The sequence below is a fragment of the Saccopteryx bilineata genome, chromosome 4, assembly GCF_036850765.1.
Source record: "Saccopteryx bilineata isolate mSacBil1 chromosome 4, mSacBil1_pri_phased_curated, whole genome shotgun sequence".
In the NCBI taxonomy this organism is placed as follows: domain Eukaryota; kingdom Metazoa; phylum Chordata; class Mammalia; order Chiroptera; family Emballonuridae; genus Saccopteryx; species Saccopteryx bilineata.
In genome coordinates this window covers 130272881-130291711 of record NC_089493.1, presented here as the reverse complement: position 1 = coordinate 130291711, position 18831 = coordinate 130272881, and the positions used below count along the sequence as shown (strand labels likewise).

Below are 18831 nucleotides of genomic sequence, written 5' to 3'. Positions count from 1 at the left end.
TACGCAGCTCACAGCTGTGTTTCAGGTTTACAGCCACTGGGCCTGGGCAGCGCCGTTTCAGGCTCTCCCTCCCATCATGTGCACTGGCTGTGCCGTGTCAGTCCACTAGAGGGCGGGCTTGTGCTCCTTGTTCATTTTGGAGGCTGTGGGGCCTCCTCTGAACCTAACAAGTTGACTTGGGGGCTTTTGACGTTTTCTGAGCTGATCCAAGTGTTATGCTGGGACTTCTCCCGAAGGGTCCTTCCTCTTGTCTGCACCACCTTGAGGGGCAGGGAAGAGGATGGCGTCAGGACGGTTTTCCCGTATTTCTGTTGTCTTCAGCACAGAGTAGAAGTTACGTTATTATGGAACCACAGTGCCCATCTTGCCAGCAGTGCCCCTCGAACCCATACCCTCTCTAGCTGGGGTCTGAGCATTTGCTTAGTCCGGGGCCAGACCCTGCAGGGTGCAGCTTTAATGTTCAATATTGGGATGGCCCTTTGGGAGCCTGATGCTGAGCCAGAGAGGTTCCCTGGTGCTTTTGTCTAGGCCAGCCTCTTCACCTGCACATATATATCCCCCCTCTGTCCTGTCCCCTCTGCCCTTCCCTGAAATGGCCCTCTGTAGCTGTCATCCCAGAGCAGGGCGCATGTCCCTCCCTCTTTCGAACTCTTTTTGGTTGTCCATTCTATGTGAGTAGGCTTGGGGCCAGCACCCTATCTCAGAGATGCCAAAATGAGGCTAGTTCTGGGAGAGCTAGCAGGTGGGCTCAGCCAGAGGAACAGTGCTGCTCAGGTTAAGTACTCAACCATGTAGGCCCCGCCCTGGGGTAGAACAGGAGCTGGGCCCTCATGCTTCCTGCACCTCCCCCTGCAGAAGGCTTTTGCTTTAAAGCTGTTTTTAGGGCTTCAGGCTCCTTCTGTTCTGTGCCTGCCCAATCTGGTTGAATAGATTGGGTGAATGTGAAGGCTCCCCAAGGACCATGGACACAGGGGAGGTAGGCCTTGGTTTTGGGCTGGTTATCACTGCATAACTAGGAACAGATGATGCAGGGCAAAGGGCTGGTCCTTCTTTTGCTCCCATCTTCCCTCAGTGTTCAGTCTCCAGTGGTGGGGGACCAGAAGACTTGTCAGCCCTGTGCTGTGACCTCCCAGAGCCTCTGCTAACTCTCCGGGCTGCAGCTCCCTGGATGGGGCCCTATCTTTCAAGGCAGGGCTAGTCTGAGAAGCAGACATTTTAGTAAGCAACCAATGAGCTGGCTCTGGCTGCCTGTTCATGTGGTTAGGTTCCTTGATTGGGTCCAGAGGGAAATAGGCTGGAAGAAGCCTGGCTGTAAACACTGCTTGCTCCAGTGTGTTGGGGTGGCCCTGAGGGTGTGTGACCTGGTCTCTCTCCTATCCTCCCCTGGTGGCACTGGCACCTCTTCCAGCCCTTGGTCGGCTGTTCCCAGTGGTACTAAAGATGAGCATGACTCTGCTGTCTGGCTCTTCTCAGAGGCACTCTGCCCAAGGGGCCCAGTCAGGGACCATCTGTCTGTCACCCACCACCAAAATAAAGCTGAAGGGTGAAGGCCTGTGCTCTGGTCAGTTCTGCTCTGGGATGCAATGAGGTCCCACACTTGACAGCTTGCAGCCCCAGCATCACAGGGCTTGGTCGGTGAACCCAGAGCCACCTGGTGAACTGCAGTGGGTCTTCTCTACATTCCACATGGGCGGGCGGGGGGAAGGGAGAGGCTGGGCCTTCTGGGACACTGAGCGGGCCTGTGCTAGAGGCCAGCATTTCTGTCCGGCTCTGGCCCTCACACTGGCTAGCCCTCCTGGGCTGAACTGCTAGGAAACTTGAAATAAAACAGGGAGGAACGAGGCAAGGAGCCCGGAGTTGGACACACTGGTACCAGGGGTTACAAACAGTAAGAAACACTTTTATTTTAACTTTACAACATATAAATAGCTTGGGTCAAATCTGTGCTTTCTGGCAGCTGGGCATCCAATCCACGCCCCTGCAGGCACCTGCCTTCCTTCACATTGCACTGTTCACTGGGTGGCTTTGGCCCTGGGCCCGGTGGTTACAGGCTGGAAGAATAGGGCCAGGCAGCCCAGTCCCACACACCCTCTCATCATGCAGCGGCCTGTGCCTGTCATCTGCTGGGGTTGCGGCTGGTGTGGAAGGACCGCTCCTCAGGGGTCAGGCCAGCAAAGAAGGGGTGCAGCAGGGCCTCCGCCAGTGTGATGCGCTGGGCAGGGTCAAACTCCAGCATCCTCCTCATCAGGTCAAACAGCTGCACGTGCTCCGGGGAGTCCTGGAGCATGTAGCTCTGCTCAGGGACATAAGGCGCCTCAGTGTGGTGGTAGGCAGGGGCGTGGGGAGCCTTGCTGCAAGGGCTGGGGCGGCACTGACGCCTCCTGGAGGACTACAGCTGCCCTCCTGGACAGTGAGCGGCTCCTGTCTTTTCATGCCTGGGAGCATTTTGCTCTGGACTGGGGTGTCTTGCTGACTTGCTTCCTCTATCCCCACATGCAAAGTCCTTATAGGTGGTAGAGATCACCTGCGATATTCACTGTCCATGCACCAAATGCAGTTGGCAGAGGCTTCCTGGCCATATTTAGGTCTTCCCTCCCCCTCACCTCAGTCCTGCCCAGTTCTTCCCACAATTGAAAGAAGGGGCAGGAGGCAGCAGGGTCTTTGACAGTTGGCTCTTCTGGTATTCCCCAATTACATTCTTAGCCCCCCTGTTGGGAAGGGGTAGGGTTAAGAGCTGGAGCAAGGGCTGCCTGTCTGTGTGAGCCCAGTGCCTGGGGTTTCCTTGGCATGAGTTGAGCTGGGGGAAGCCAGAAACTGACCTTCAGTGGTTTGCAGTTCTCCTTCACATAGCGGCCATCAGAGCTGTTCTCATCCCAAACCAGGCCCCCTTTGTAGAAATATTTCTGCTTCCTGAAGAGGGAGGGAAGGAGGCAGTCAGTTGTGGGTGAGGGTGGCAGAGAATCCTGGGGTGACCCCACAGGGCAGGAAGGTCTGAGAGGCAGGACTGTCAGGCTACTCGGAGGGGCATGCAGGGAAGGCATGGGATAGTCTGCAGGCACCATGTAGCAGCTTGTTGGCTCCAGGCTCCTTACCTGGTACGGTGGATCATGTGTGACGGGATGGGCCCAAGGATTTTCTCCATCATTACCAAATGCTCTCGGTTTTCATGGGTCTATAGAAGGTCACAGAGCAAGCGGTGGTCAGCATGAGCCTGAGCCCCTCAGGGAGGATGAGGAACAAAAAGGACGGGTGTCTTCCCAGCCTCTGACCTTATGGTAGCCTGTCACGCTTTGGCAGGGATAAGTCCATGTTCCTCACTCACTCCTTGGAATGAAACCCACCCAACCCATCTCCATATCCCACTGACGCAGTGTCCCCTGCCTTGAACACTCACTCCTCCAGCCCCAACCTCTACCCCGGACAGCTGAGCATCAGACCCGAGTGCTCCAGCTACCCTAACCCCTGAGCAGCTACAGCCCACAGGAGTGCTCTCACAGCATGTGGACGGTGGGCCTTGGAAGGCCTGCCACCAGTGTTGGCAGGGCAGTGTGGGAGGGCTGTACCTGGAAGAGCGTGAAGCCCCGGTAGTACTCGAAGAGGATGCAGCCAATGCTCCAGACATCACAGGGCTGTGCCCAACCCAGCTCTGAAAGCCAAAATGGAGACTTGGTAAGACTCAGCTCTACTCCCAGACTAAAGGGCACAGGGCAGCTGCTACCTGGTTGGCAAGACTCTTGCCCAAACCTCAGGACAAGTCCCTTTCTCACCCTGGCCACGCTAAAACCATGGTGACTCGTGACAGTGGCCCTGGGTGGTAGACATGCACATCACCACCTTCACTTATTCTCCCCAGCACAGCCCACACCACCTGGGTTGGGCGCTATGCAGCCACTCACCAAGGATCACCTCAGGTGGGCGGTAATGGCGTGTGGCCACGATGGTTGTGTGGTGCTCGTGGTCAAAGGTAGCACTGCCAAAGTCAGCCACTCGGATGCTGGTGTTCTTCACGGATTTCTCCTCACAGCTCTGAGGAGGAGAGCCACATCAGGACTGTCCTGGAGGCAACTTTGCGCCAGAGTGGAGCTTCACCCTCTCCCCACCAATACCTTGTGCTCATTGTAGAGTGTCTCAAAATCGGAGTTCACAAACAGGATATTTTCTGGCTTCAAGTCTGTGTGTGTCAGTTGGTTCTCATGTAGAACTGGAGAGGCAGGAGAGGAGGGAAACAGGCTCAGAACCTGGATTTCTCTGGCTCTATCCTCCAAAGCCGGCCAGCCAGAGACCCTCCCTCACACCATAACCTCAGCAGTGAGTGGAGCACGGGCACCACTCGCCTTTGTACTGGTTCCCTCTCCAAGGTTCTCTGTGCTGGGGGCCTTGGAGGGTTCAGATGCTTAGAAGACAGGGTGGGTGAGACTTCCAATCCAAAACACCTTCCCCTTCTCTGTAGGGCCAGGCATCCTGTCTTAGCGAAGCTGCAGCACTAGCCCTGGGCGGTCCCCTCTCCCCAACACCAACTACAGAATTCCCAGAGCCCAGGGGGGAAAAGAAAATGCAGGTCCCCATATTCATAAATTAAGATTGTCAAGCTGGTGCCCCAGAGCATTAAGCTATACACTGCTCAGGAAGCCCGCTCTGCCTCTGCATCCCTAGCCCTAGGCAGGGCATCTACCTTTCCCCCCCAATCCCTGTCCCACCAATGGTGGTGCTGTTCTCGTCACTTCCTGGCTCCCATCTAGCACCCAACACCCTCACAGCAGGGTGGCCTACCTCTTCCCAATGCAGGCCCTCCTTCACCAGTGTCAGCATGTACCTGGCTCTGGGCCCTCACAGAGCTGCTCGCCCTGCTTGGCATGCTCTTGACCATCCCTCATCTACAGACCCTGCTCCAGGTCTGCCTACCTCCTCTCCCAGGAGCCTGCTGTTCTGCTCCAACCACTGCAACCTGCAGTGCTGAGCATGGGCACCAAATACACTCTTAAAGGCAGGCAAGTGGGACATGGTAGACAGAGGGTATCGTGTGGGCAGGAGTGTGGGTGGGTTCTCCTAGTCACTTGGACCATTTCCTCCTCCGCAGGAAGGTGGGAATGGAATTAGTTGCTAGGAAAATTCTAGAGCAGCTCGCTCGTTTTTCTTCCCAAGTGTTTGCAGGCAGAGGCTGGCTGTGAAGGCCCCTGGAGGAGACAGCAGCTTCCATCAGTTAAAGAGGCCCTCGCTTGTCTCGGGCTCAGTAGAATGGTCAGCTGTGTGCTGAGGGAACGGGGTAGGCTAGGCCATCCCATGCTCAATGTGAGGTGGACACTTACATCTGAGGGCATGGCAGAGCTGGTAGGCCATGTGCCGGACATGTGGTAGGGGGTAAGGCTGGAAGTTGTTCTCCTTCAGGAACTCAAAGGTATTCTTGCCCAGGAGCTCGAAGGCGATGCACATGTGACCGTGGAAGTTGAACCAATCAGACATCAAGACGCACAAGCTGAGGAGAAGGATGGATGGAACTCAGCTGGGGGCCTGGCTACCCCACCCCTCCCGCAAATGAAGTCCCTACTCCGCCTCCAGGCCCCTAGGTCACACACCACCATGCAGACACACATGAAGAGAGAAAATCAGTTAACAGCAAGCCCATAAGGAAGGACTGAACTTCCTGCTGTGGAGGGGGTGGGGTGGGGGGCATTTTGGTCTGAGGTCTCCTGCTTCTCCAAGAAAGATGGAATGATGTCAGGAGCCTCCACAGGACTAGCAGTGCCTGTCTCCATCTCCTCCGAGGACATTCCTGAGTGCAGCATCTGTGTGGCAAGGGTGGCTCTCTGGATGTCTGTGTGAGCCCAAATAGCTTCCGGTTTGTCCTAATGCCCAGCACACCCAGTGAAACCCCTCGTCCACACGGACCTCTGGCCTTGGAACTGGTTGTGGTGGGACTTGGACTGAAATCCAGAAGCTCCTGCCAGCAGACACACTTGCCCAGCCCCGGCTCTGCATGTATGGAGCAGGTATGGTGCCTGCCAGGTGAGAGAACACTACTGCTCAGCTTCAGGGCCCCGGGAATTAGGGACTGGAGAGGATGCTGTCCCCAGAGAAAGCTTTTTTACCATTCCTTGCTGACACTCACAACTTGTTCTCCTTGTCCTTCTCCTTGATTTTTTTGAGAACATTGATTTCCAGTCGGGCAGCCTCCCGGTACTTGCCCACGTTGCGGATGATCTTCAGGGCAACCTGGGACTTCCCTCTGGCACCAGGAAGGAAGCAGAGGTTCTCATGAGAAGCTGCCAGAGCTCCCCCCCACCCTCGAACCCACCCAACAACTCCTGGCAGACACCCTTGGACTCCAGCTGGGAGAAGAGCAGATACTTGACACCAGCCTATCCCATGCAGCAGACCTCTATCCTCCTGACAGTAAACTCCGTTGGCATCTACACCAGCCTTAGGCTTTCCTGGTGTCAGCTATCTGCCAGCTCCCAGGGGAAGAGTGGGCAGAGTAGAGGCCTATCCCCCTGACCAATACTAGGCCCAAAGATCACTCAGTAATAATCCAGCTGTAGGCTAGTCAGCTCTAAGCCCTGCCAGGCTGTCCCCACACAGAATCCTCTTGTGGCACCTTTTGACTTTCCTGATCACATCTGCAAGTCTAGGCAATCAATTTGCCCTGGGGTGGAGTTCCAGGATGGAGTGAAGACCTGGCAAGGGGTCAGGTTGCCAGGAGTAGGGGCCTCTCAGGAAGCCAAGGGCTGCTCCCTTTACTACTCCCCTTTCAGGCCTGCCTGCCTACCAACCACAGAAATTATAAGAGACGAGTGCCAGAAACCCCTGTTCAGTGTCCAGAGAGGATTTTAACAGTTCTGCTCTGTACTTCCCCCAGCGCATCTCCACCCCCATAGGTCACTTGTAGTAAGACCCCGAAGCTGGAAATAACAGAGTTTGGGCTAGGTGGGGAATGAGCGAGCAGCTCTGGCCTGCAAGGTGTCGCCTCTGAGGCTTTAGGAGGGGAGGCAGCCCTTATGCCTAAGGTAAGGCCCACAACCCTTGGAGGGGAAGCATCTTCCAGAGAATGCCCTGCTTTCTTCTCCTAGCCCATTTTTATCAGCTTCTCAGGACAGGGAAAGACCTCTGAGGAAAGGTCAGCAGCCTCCTCCTAGAGCAGGCTCCCAGCCTCTGCACAGGAATGCATCACTTCCACCAGCAGTGTCAGGGCTGGAAGCTCAAGGACAAGGCCCCTCTGCTGAGCTGAATTCTGTGGGACCCCACAGGTTGACTCCCTCTGAATGCCCAAGTTCAGTGCTTGTCCCTTAGTAACTCCAGAGCTTTCCCTCAAGTTACTCAGAGTGGCATAGCCCAGAGAGCTCAGGTGCCCCACGTGTCATAGCGTTCATATCTGCCATCTCTCCGGTCACAGTACAGTCTCCCTGTCCCCGTGCTCACTGGTCTCAACCTTAACCTCTGGGGTCCAAGGGGTGTTTAAATGGGAACTAGAAGCCCAGGGAGGCTTCCTCTCAGTCACTGTCACAGCTTTATCCTGTGGCCGGCTGGATTGCTGGATCTAACTGTCCTCTACAAGTGACCCTCTGACATGGGAACACTGCAGGACAGTGGTGCCTGCCCCACCACAGCCAGGGAGTGTGGGCATACCTTGCTCAACTGCGACTGATGGAATAAATGCTTTGTAGCTTAAGCACCAAACCTACTAGAAGCCAGTAAGGTGGGGAGGCAGTGTCTCCCAGGAGGTGGCCTCCCAGCCTAAAGTGGAGGCAAGGGTTCTGGTCTTGAGGAATGGCAAGACCAAAGCATTCCATGATCCAACCTGGGAGAGCACAGTGCCCCCAGCAACACCCAACATACACCCTGAAGGGGCCCATCCTCAACCCTAGACACACTTGAGAAGGCAGCACCTGCTTGGTGAGAAAGCCTAGGGTCTTATATCTCTCAGCTGAGACCTACATAGCCTCAGCTGGAGCTCAACATACTCTGGCTGGGCTCAGCAGTACTCTGTACCCACTCCCAAGCCTTAGCCTTGGCCCTGAAAGTGACCACAGGAAGCTGGCCCATACCAGAGGGGCCAGGGCATTGGCTCTGTTCTGCTATCCACCACCGCTGCCATCTTGGGGAAGTGGGGAATTGGGCAGGCCATTTGCTAGCCAGCAATTCTTGTGTGGGCATGTTACATGCCTGTGTAACCCAGCGGTTTCTCCCTATTTCAGGGGGTCAACAAAACCCCAACATGTGCAGGTCAGAATTGTTTTGGTGCTTCCCTTCAAAAAGAAAAAGGTTAAACTCTGCCATCACCTTCAAGAACCTCAGGCCAACTCATCCCAGAAAGCTCACTCACCTGGCATGGTCCAAGCACTCCACCACCTTGCCAAAGGTGCCTTCGCCTAGGTTCCCAACAATCTCATCTAGGAGAGAAAAGACGCAGGGCGTGAGGGTCTGGAGGGCAGAGACAGGGTCAGCAGCTTCTCCAAGGTCACAGCATTCAAATTCTCAAAAACAAAAAAGGTTTCTCTCTCACTGCTACACTCTTAAAAACAGAAGTTGCTAGCGTCTGTGTCATTCAGGCAATTACTGGTGGCCCCACTAAGGCACCACGCGCATTAGCGGCCCCTCCGGGCAGGAGAGGTCTGGTCTAACAAGGGGTAGAAAGTAGAGAGGTAAAGTTTTACGAAAGGTGGCTGTACATCGCTCTTGGAGCCAATCGCCGATCCGGCACACCAGGTGGCCCTCCTTGTCATCTTCCACACTTCGGCTGCTGCGCTTACTGCTCTGTTGGCTTCTCTGCATGCACCGCCCCCCGAAACGCCATCCGACCAATCGCATGGTAGGCGGTTCCGATTGACAGATTGAGGTGTCAGTCAAAGGCAGAGGTGGAGACGGTGAGGAGCCGGTGGGTTGGTTGGTTGGATTTTCCAGATCCCAGCATTTCATAAGGCACACAGCATATATAACGATAGGGATATTGCAAGGGACACGTCAAGACACAAACTGACTTCAAAAACAGAAAAGTAAAAACAGCTACAGGTATGTAAAGAAAACTCGGACATTATCTAAGAGAAGGGCGACGCAAACGCTCAGAAAGACGACCAGCCTCTGCAGCTGAGGGGCCGGGCCACGCAGAGAGCCACAGCCCTGACACCCTTGTCCACTGAGTGTCCCCCTCCCGGGCCCTCCCAGGACGCTTCGGCCGCAGTGAAGACGCAGTGAAAACGGCGCAAGAATGTGGCTGTCCAGCCTGAGTCCGATCCTCCGGCGGTCAGAGGCACTCTGGCTTCAGGGCAGAATGCTCAGTCTGTCTTTGCCTCTGTTTTGCCCACGCAGCCCTGCACATATTCGACAGCTGCCACTCAGAGCCAAGCTGCTACCAGCCCCTAGAAGGCATCTGTGGCCATACTTAACACCACCACCAGCAACCAGCTTCCATCAGCATCCTCTGTGCCACTAGCCTGCCTCAAGCAGGGAAGGAGCCTGGGACTCTCTGGGCTGGTCAAACCCCAGGCCTCCTACCACAATGGCCTACACAGCCACAAGCCAGCTCCTGCTCTGGCTCTGACCCCCATTACTCACAGGCCAGACCCATCCTGAACCTCATGACAACAGAAGGCGCCAAAAGAGAAGCAGAGCCACAGATCTGCACAGCCCCCCTGTGGTAGTGTGTGGCAGTGTGCAGAGAGGCCACCAGGCCACGATGCGTGCCCACAGTCAACCTGCAACCCATGGCCACTCAAAAAAGTCACCAGAGAGCTCAGCAAAGAAGATGCCTGGCCCCTCCATTGGTTCTGCAACTACTCCTCAGGGGCCTCACAGCTGGTGAGACAGAGGGAGGGAGGGAGGGAGGGAGGGAGGGAGGGAGGGAGGGAGGGAGGGTAGAGAGGGGGGGGGGAGACAACAGCACATGACCTCAGAGACACACACAGGCTCTCCTCCGAGTGAGTGCAGTGCGGGCTCCTGGTCTCAGCAGGACTTACACAACCTTGGGTACCTGGATTACTGCCAAGCTGCTCTTGGCATGTGCCTGCAACTAGTCAAGGCCTGAGGCTGTAGGCCTTGTCATTTCTTTACATGTCTCATCACAGTCAGCTCACCCCTCGTCTGCAGAGGGCATGGCTGGAGGTCAGAAGGGATGCTCCCTTTCTGAGCTGACTGATAAAAAGACCTTCCCATACCTGCGGGCACCACAGCCTCCAGGCCTTTGGGCAGGGGTGTGGAGGTAAGACTGTGGAAGTGTTAATCCACACCAGAGTACATGGTAAGGTGTGAAGGCAATCTCTGGATGGGAAGGACCAGGACATACAGCTCCAGTCCACATGCCAGTAACCCTTTTAGGATCCCTAAGATCATGTCCCTGTCACCTGCACCCATGCAGCCTGTGCCTGGGGCAGTGTGGAAATACAGACAGGCTGTGGGCCAGCCAGCGCCGGAACCAGAGTCCCTATAGCTGACACTGCCAGTGGGCCAGAAGATAGAAGCTGGGCCCTTTGCTCAGCCCTGTACCTAAACCAGACAACACACACACACGCACGCACACACGCACACTAAATGCACATGCGCAGGGTTAATGGTACTCACCCAGACCAGCCAACATGAGAGAAGGCTACAGACAGATGAGGCCTGGAGCCCCAGCCAGCACACTCTGGCCCCTACTCACCGAGGAGGCGCTGCTACAAGACCTGGTGCGGCGTCTGTGGCAGTGGCGGGCGTGTCTGCGGGGCCGGCACAGCTCCCTGTCCCGTGACCGCCGCCGATGATGAGAACGTGAAGATCCATAGCAGTCCTCGCCAAAGGATGGGCTTCGCTCTTCACACCGGTATGTGTCACTGTCACGGCGCTCCCGGTATCGCCTCTGGTAGGGCAGGCGGTCATGGCTGCCAAGATGGAGATGGGGACAATGGTCAGACAGAGCTCTTCCTTCCACTAGCCAGACAAGAGGCATATGGTGAGGACCCTGCAAATGGCTCACAAGGGTAGCCTGTCAGAGCAGAGGCACCCAGATGTGGGGGAGAGAAAGGGTATATATGAAGTCCAACCTCAGGACCCTGGCTACAGCATGCCCCCAGTGTGCCACAGGAGGCAGGGCCCTGAGGAAGGTTAGCGTGATGGGGGGCCTCTAAGGGTACCAATTAGAGCTTCCTGTGGCCCACTGAGCCTGTAATTTTGGTCTGGGGCTGGAGAAGACCAGGGACCAGCATCTGTTGTTATGTTTCTAATCCTCACTGAGGAAGGCTCAGAGGTTAGCAGAACAGATGCTGACCTAGAAAATGGGGAGTTTGCTGGGAAAAAGGAAGACTCAAGGACAGAGAAAGCAGGGGTGGCAAGGATGGGAGCAAACAGAGGCCAGGGAATGCAGGTGAGATAGGGGAGGAACCCAAAGAGGATGGGGCAGTGATCTAGGTGCAGTCAAGCAGAGGCAACAGTCAGTTGAAGGAACACAGGGCTGCCACAAGCCTCCAGACTCTCCCTAGCTCAGCCAAGGGAAGGAGCCCTTCCTTTTGACCCAGTTTCCTCTCACCTTCTGGACCGAGATCTCCGGGTTGGAGGCTCCCTTCGAGATGGGTATCGCAGTCTCCCTTCGTGCTCCCGACTGTAAGACCTCCTTCTCTTCCATCGGTAGCTCAGGTATGGGTCTGGCTCAGGGGAGCGGTATCGCTTACAGTGATGCATCTAGGCCACGAAAATGGACAGCCCTGCTAAACATGCAGCCAGCCACCTCCAGCCATCTGGGTGTCTGAGCAGCCTAGGTACTCCTGAAGAAGAGGCCCACTGTTCCATCTGGGGGGCCCATTGTTCCATCTGGGGGTAGCCCCTCCCAGGGGTTTATGAAGTGAAGAACTCTGAGGTCACACTGGCCAAAGAGCAAACAATAGGTACACCCTCCTCTGCTGGTGAACCAACAAACAGCTGCTTTTCCAGCACAGCCTGGTGGCTTGAGCACTGTTAGAACCAGGCGAGCCAGGACAGATGCTGAAGCGGGACCCAGGGAGGGGCCGGTGAGCCCCATTACAGAAGACTAATAGGTAGCAAAAAGGAGACCCCCCCCTGTGTTCAATTTACTCCTGCCTATCTGTGGTCCTATAAAGCACCTACTCTGTCTAGTCAGAGGCCAGAGTCAGATGGTTGTTGGCAGGGCGCCAACATACAGGAGCCAAGGGGATAAAGCTCAGGTTAAAAAGCCTGGTTGCGCCTGATCAGGTGGTGGTGCAGTGGATAGAGCATCAGACTGGGATGCGGAAGACCCAGGTTCGAGACCCCGAGGTTACCAGCTTGAGCATGGCTCATCTGGTTTGAGCAAAGCTCACCAGCTTGAGCCCAAGGTCGCAGGCTTGAGCAAGGGGTCACTCAATCTGTTGTGCCCCCAACCGGGCCAAGGCACATATGAGAAAGTAGACAATGAACAACTAAGGTGCCTCAAAGAAGAATTGATGCTTCTCATCCCTCTCCCTTCCTGCTGCCTATCTGTCTCTGTCCCTCTCTCTGACTCTCTTTTTCTCTGTCACAAAAATTAATCAAAAAAAGCCTGGTTGCTTGTGGAGGCCCTGAACTCAAGGGAGCAAGAACCAGAGTTGCATGAGGAGCTACAGGCAGAGATGTGAAGACCAGCTCTTGGACAAAAAGGTGCAGAAAGCCTTACAAACATTCCTTAGCCCACCTGAAGGTCTGGTCCAACAGATAAGGGGGTCTAGCCCACCCTTGCTGGTCCACACTTGGGGGCAGCACCAGTAAAGATGCTAGGGGTCAGAGCATCCAAGTATATTGCTCAATGCCCACTGAGCATCCTCAGACCATCTCGGTGCCATGCTGGGCAGTGCCTCATCTCATGGTACCCAACAGTACCATGCCTGTCCCTCCTTTCAGATCCTCTGCTCCAGTGCCTCTCTTCTGTGCCCATCACAGGCGGGTGTGCTCAGAAAGGCATGCCAAGAGGGCCCACCTCACTATCCCTGTTCAGCGGGGAGTTATATCTGCTACATGAAACTGCCACCAGCTGAGAAAGATGTGAAGCCAGCTAGCTCCCTGTTCCACCCACACCCAAAAGACCCTGACATTGCTTGCCAGAGACCATGGCCACCCCTGCACCCAGCCCTTCCCTTGGCCATAGCCAACCCCTCATGGTGATCAGTCTGGGTTCCTAAGCAAGCACAGTTTGACACACCCTCTGAAGCTGCCCCAGCTCACAAGAAGGGTCTGTTAGGAGAAGAGGAAAATGGAACGGCTCCTCTCAGAGGGGAAGGGCAGTGAGGCGTATCTGACAAAATCCTGAAAATTTCTCTGCGATCCTAAGAGTCACTGCCTCAATCATCCCGCTAGCAGGTGCCTTGGCTACCTGGGAGTCCAGGCCCAGCAATCCTTGCAGGTAAACACTACATGAAATCATCCTCAAGGACCTGGACTGCTGTTCTATGTTGACGATCAGCTGACTGGCGTTTCACTGTTTTCCCGAAATTACCCTGGGTCAGGTGACCAAGTTACGACTTGAAGGCCGCATCTCGCATCTCACTAAGTAATGCACAAGATGCACCAATGGCCAGGACAGTAGCCCTCCCATCCTCACTGGGCAGACAAAGCACCAGAGCTGAAGGACATGCCAGGGACCCTCCAGGACCTGGAAGGTTCTGAAGTCAGCACACGTTCATGGCAGAGAAAAGAAAGAGCAGCTTCAGTCACAGGAAGTCAGTCTCAACCCTGGCACGTCCACTCTAGCCATGTGCCTTCAGACTTGTTATCAAAGGACTCTGAGCCCTGTCCATGTAAGCTCAGCTGGGTAGTGTCCTCATGTGCCAAGGTTGCGGGTTCAATCCCCGCGCAGGGCACACACAGAAACATGATGTTTCTCCCTTTCTCTCCCTTCCTCCCTAAAAATACATAAATTAAAAATAAACATTTTAAACCAACCTGACCTTCAGCTTCCCCTTGGACAATGAGACAGTACTCTTACCGGGTTCTGTGTCACTCCTTCACTAACATGCCCCAGCACTGGCCTTAGGTCGCATAGCAAATATGTGGCCACAAGACGGCCTGAAGGCAGCTTATCTTTAACATTAAAAAGGTTCCTAGGCCTGACCTGTGGTGGCGCAGTGGATAAAGCGTTGACCTGGAAATGCTGAGGTCGCCGGTTCAAAACCCTGGGCTTGCCTGGTCAAGGCACATATGGGAGTTGATGCTTCCAGCTCCTCCCCCGTCTCTCTCTCCTCTCTCTGTCTCTGTCTCCCCCTCTCTCTCCTCTCTAAAATGAATAAATAAAATAAAAATTAAAAAAAAAACAAAAAAAAAAAACAACAACAACAAAAAAAAGGTTCCTGGTGTTGCCTTTGAGTCTGTGTTAAACGCCTTAAGGGCATTAAGGACAGAAAAGTCTCTTCCAAAGAACTGTGGGGAAGAGCGCTATGGGTAGAAAACCCTGAATCCCAGGGCTGGCCTCTGATCCAGCCACCCTTCACCACCCCTGGAAATGAGGTGACAGCCCAAAGTCAGTTTGACAAAGGAGCGATGACTAACTGAAGCAGCTCACACAAGGCACCCACAGAGGATATACCCTCTCCTTCTGCACTTACCAGGCCTCCAGGTGCTGGGCCCACCTGGTGCCCTCATCACTGTCCCAGCCGGGGCTCTGGGGCCCCGCAACCTGGTGGCTTAAGGAAGTTAAGGGCACATTATGCCCAAGAGAACTCCGCTCTATACAAAGAAGAAAAAGGTGGCGTGAAGGAAAGCGGGGAGGGTGCCAGCTTCCTCTGGGCACAGCGGAGCCGGCTCGCACCGGCGGCTCCAGGTCAGGGAGGCGCTGCCAGGAGCTGCCAGCAGGTCGCGGCCGCCCCACAGCCCCGGGTTATTTTTGGCTGACGTGGTTCTGTCACTGCACTCTCCAACCTGACCCCTCGCGAGCCGCCGCCGGGTGCAGCGCTGCTTCGTGTCAAGGGCACGGAAGGGGAGTCTGGAAGGCCGCCGGCTCCACCTCGGCGGTCCCTACCCCGGCTCCGCACCGAGCGCCGCCCTGGAACTAGGGAGACCTCGGGCCAGGCGGCCCAGCGCTCGTCCCGTCAGCCCGGCCCGGCCCCTTTCCCCGAGCTGGAGCAGCTCCACAAGAACAACAAAACCCGCGGACCTGCAAGCCTCGCTCGCGGCCCTTCCGGACGCCCCGGGCCCGGGAGAGCTCAGAGCTTAGGGCGGGGGGCGCCTGGGCAACACCTTCCTGGGCCGGAACCAAACTACTGGCCGCAAGGAGAGGAAGAGGCTGCGGACGAGCCCAAGCGGGGGCCGGGGAAGCCGCGGCAGCGCCTACTCCGCAGGCAGCGCAGGGCCGAACCCCTGCAGGGGCCTCAGGGGCCGTCCCGGCTCGACTCCGACACCGCGGATGGACAGGTCGGGGTCTTCGGTGACCGCCACCGGGGAAGAAGCGGCGGGTCGGGGCCGAGGGGGAGGAAGACGGGAAACAGGCCGACACCGGCCCAGGAGCCCGGCTCTGCCGCGCCCACCCGCCGACTCACCGCGCCTCCGCGGGCCCGAGACCGTACTCACCGTCTCCCAGGCTCCGGCTGCGGCTAGGCCCCACTTCCCGTTTCAGGCACCTCTTCCGCTTCCGGCCTCCGCCCGTGGCGGCCCGCCCCTCCCGCGAAGCCGCGGTGGCCTGCCCCAGCCAGGTGGCCCAGCCGCTCTAGCTCCTTGCTCGAAGGCTCTGGAGGACCCACCTTCTTCGTCTTGGTCGGCACGGCCTCTGTAGAGGCTGGTTTGGGGAGAGCCTAGGGGGACGTCCCCGGCCCGCCCCTCTACGTGTCGCGGCGCACGTAGGTCCCCAGGACGCGCGGTACGCGTGCGTCCCCGACCGGCGGGCGCTGGGGGCGGAGAGGCGGAGCCACGACCTGCCCGGAAGGCTTTGTCCGCTCGGCCGCCCCAATCCCGACGGCACCCGCCAGCCACTTCCTGCGTGCGGGGAAGAGGGCATTGTTACGCCGTCGCGAAGACCCGGTGAGCCCCGAGTCTCAGGAAGGCGCTCGCGACTAGTGCTCACGTGAAAGACACCACATTCTCTTTGGGAGTGGGAGCGTTGGAGGCACGCCCAGTGCCCGGGGAATGCGGAGCAATTTGTGGGAAAACGCCCGGGAATCCCGGGGCGGGGCGCTGGGGAAGAGGCTCGCCTTCTTAGAGAGCGCCGCGGCAAGCGTGCAGCCCTGTGTCTCGGGTACCCGCGCCCTGCCGCAGTCAGGCCCCACTGCCTGTTTCTCTCAAAGTCACTCAACGACCCCAGAACCCACTGCCCTGCGCTTGGTCGGGTGGTTTCACATTGCCCCACTTTTCGGAAGAAAACACCCGAGGTCGGGCCCTTGGCGAGACCTCGCGGTCCGTGAGCATGCACGCCCCGTGACTCTCGCTGGCGTCGTTCAGCCAAGCGGACGGGAGGGCCCCCTAATTGTCCCACGCCACGCTCGAGAGGGACCGCGCCGCTGGGGTACAGGGGGTTTCTCCGGCTCCGCCCACACCACGCCCCGTCCCGATAGCGGCTGGGTACACCCCTTTCCGAGGCTCAGTCTCCCTGCCCCCGCCCAGGGGTAGCGAGGTCCCTCTAGTCCTAGGTCTCTGGCTCTTTCTTAAACTGGGGTTCGACGGCGTGGCTTGAGGGGATGCCCAATTCTTTGTTAGCTCCACTATTTACACCCGAGGTAAACAACCGAAGTGAAAACGGGATGCTAGGGGTGCCGGCCAAGCTCATCCCCAGGCCTGTCCTCACTTGTGGGTGGGGCAGCGCAAGTCGATGAACCGCCACCAACCCCAGCCCTCCCCCAGGACTCCTGGGGAAGGGGCCGCTAGCCCAGGCTTCCCTGGCAGGCAATTTATATTTAGCAATAAAGGTAGGTTCTGTTTATAGTTAGCAAAAAAGTTGTGTCAGAAAAACAAAAGAAACAACAAAAACAGGATGCGTTAAGGCATCTGCTACTCCCCTGCCAACCAGTTCCATGTCCTCCACCCCCAGAATAGAGATTCCGGAGCCTCTCTAAGTGCGTAGTGGATTACAGAGCCCAGATGTCCCACCCCTAGATTTTTATTTCTTTATTTTTGCATTTTTTGAAGCTGGAACGGGGAGGCAGTCAGACTCCCGCATGCGTCCAACGGGTTCCACCCGGCACAGCCACCAGGGGGTGATGCTCTTCCCATCTGGGACGTTGCTCTGTTGCATCCAGAGCCATTCTAGCGCCTGAGACAGAGGCCACAGAGCCATCCTCAGCGCCCCAGCCATCTTTGCTCCTATGAAGCCTTGGCTGCGGGAGGGGAAGAGAGAGACAGAGAAGAAGAAGAGGGGGAGGGGTGGAGAAGCAGATGGGCGCTTCTCCTGTGTGCCCTGGGTGGGAATGGAACCCAGGACTCCTGCACGCCAGGCCGACGCTCTACCACTGAGCCAACCGGCCAGGGCCTCCACCCCTAGATTCTTGTCTGTACCCAATCTTTGGCCTGAGGCCGCAGCCACACCACTCGAGTTTTATCTCAGGGTTTCAACCACTCAGACGAGGTGGGAGGATTCTGTGGTGTCCCCACCTCCCACCGCTTGGTGTTGCCCCGGTTTCCATGGCTCCTGGAAGCCTGGACCGGGTCCGTAGCTGAGGGCAGAGGCACTCCTAGAGGCTCCTGTCCCCAGCCTTGCCCCGGGCGCTAGGTTCTGAGAGGTAAGCCATGTTTTATTTTTGTACCATCGAGAACCCAGGAGTCCTTGCCTCCCACTAACAAAGCAGCTCTTTTCCTGAAGTAGGAGCGATCTATCTCCAAGCTCCGTCACCAACATCTACTACTGTACAGCTGTTGTGCCTGAGATTCTACCATTAGAGCTTTTATTCTTTTGTGTCTTTATTCCTAAAAGAACTCACACCTACAAGAAAGGCTGGGAGGAGACCCCTGGATTGAGTGTAGCTGCAGGAGGTGCTGGTGCCAGGCCTGCAGGGCCAGGAGCACAGCTGGGATGGGAACAGGAGAGCCTTCATGGGGGTAGCTGAGACCCCTTCCTGCAGGAGCACCTGCTGATGCTCACCCAGGTGGGTCAAGCAGCTGGCAGGGTCAGCCCCCCAGGAAACCCGGGGCACCAACTGAGCCCGGCTGTGCCCACCTGTGCCAGGGGTAGAAAAGCAGAGGAGGAGCCTGGGCCCTGTCCTTGAGGATTTCCGAAGTTGTGTGAGGGGCTCTAGGATACTATGGAGTGGGAGTGCCCAAGACACCATGGTAAAGAATGGCCAGGAGGGACGGATTGGAGCAGGGCTTCCACACAGCACAGCTCCAGCAAGCATCATTCACATTGCTGTTTTCAGTGGAAGGAGAAAACAGCGCCCTCTGGTGACGTGCAGCCAGGTATACTGTTCGACCTTAAATCATTTGGTTCAGACTTGAAGCATGAATTTTGGAGAAGCCTCGGTGTGCTAGGGTGGTCAGAGAAGGCCTCCTGGAAGGACTGAATCCCAGAGAATGAGTAGATCAGGGGCTCTGAGAAGAGGGGACTGCCTAGGTAAAGGATAGCTTGAGCAGAGATTCCAGGAAGGTGAGCCCCATAGCCCTGGTGGGGGAGAGCAGATGGGGTTGGAGGGACACATGCAGGCCTTGGAGGCAGTGCACCCGGCTGCCAAGGGAGAAGTGGGTGCCGCTAGCAGTGCTATGGGTGGCCCCTAGTCAGGAGGCCTGCTAAGTGGCTGCTCGGGCCTACCCCTCAGAGTGTCCAAACTAGGCTGAGGTGGGTGTCCTGCTCTCACACTGGGTGAGGTGGCCCTGCAGGCATGAGGTGGGCTGGCCACTGTCCCCAAATCCCTTCCCTTGGTATTAGCAGCACCAGTTGCCACAGTTTAGCTTTTTATGATCAGGAACATGTGAGAAATCTCCACTACATAT

At 56.7% G+C, this 18831-nt stretch overlaps 1 protein-coding gene across 1 annotated transcript; it reads right to left on the bottom strand.

Annotated features, from left to right (window-relative positions):
• Positions 1 to 1879: 1879 nt before the first annotated feature.
• On the bottom strand, positions 1880 to 17192 carry CLK3 (CDC like kinase 3). The gene is given in 16 exon segments (XM_066278200.1): positions 1880 to 2293; positions 2820 to 2910; positions 3093 to 3172; positions 3564 to 3646; positions 3897 to 4026; positions 4107 to 4201; positions 5307 to 5473; positions 6107 to 6223; positions 8318 to 8384; positions 8664 to 8760; positions 10628 to 10844; positions 11489 to 11640; positions 15490 to 15575; positions 15578 to 15708; positions 15710 to 15765; positions 15767 to 17192. Coding segments are annotated over 16 exon segments (1893 nt in total). The 5' UTR covers positions 15914 to 17192; the 3' UTR covers positions 1880 to 2116.
• Positions 17193 to 18831: the final 1639 nt, after the last annotated feature.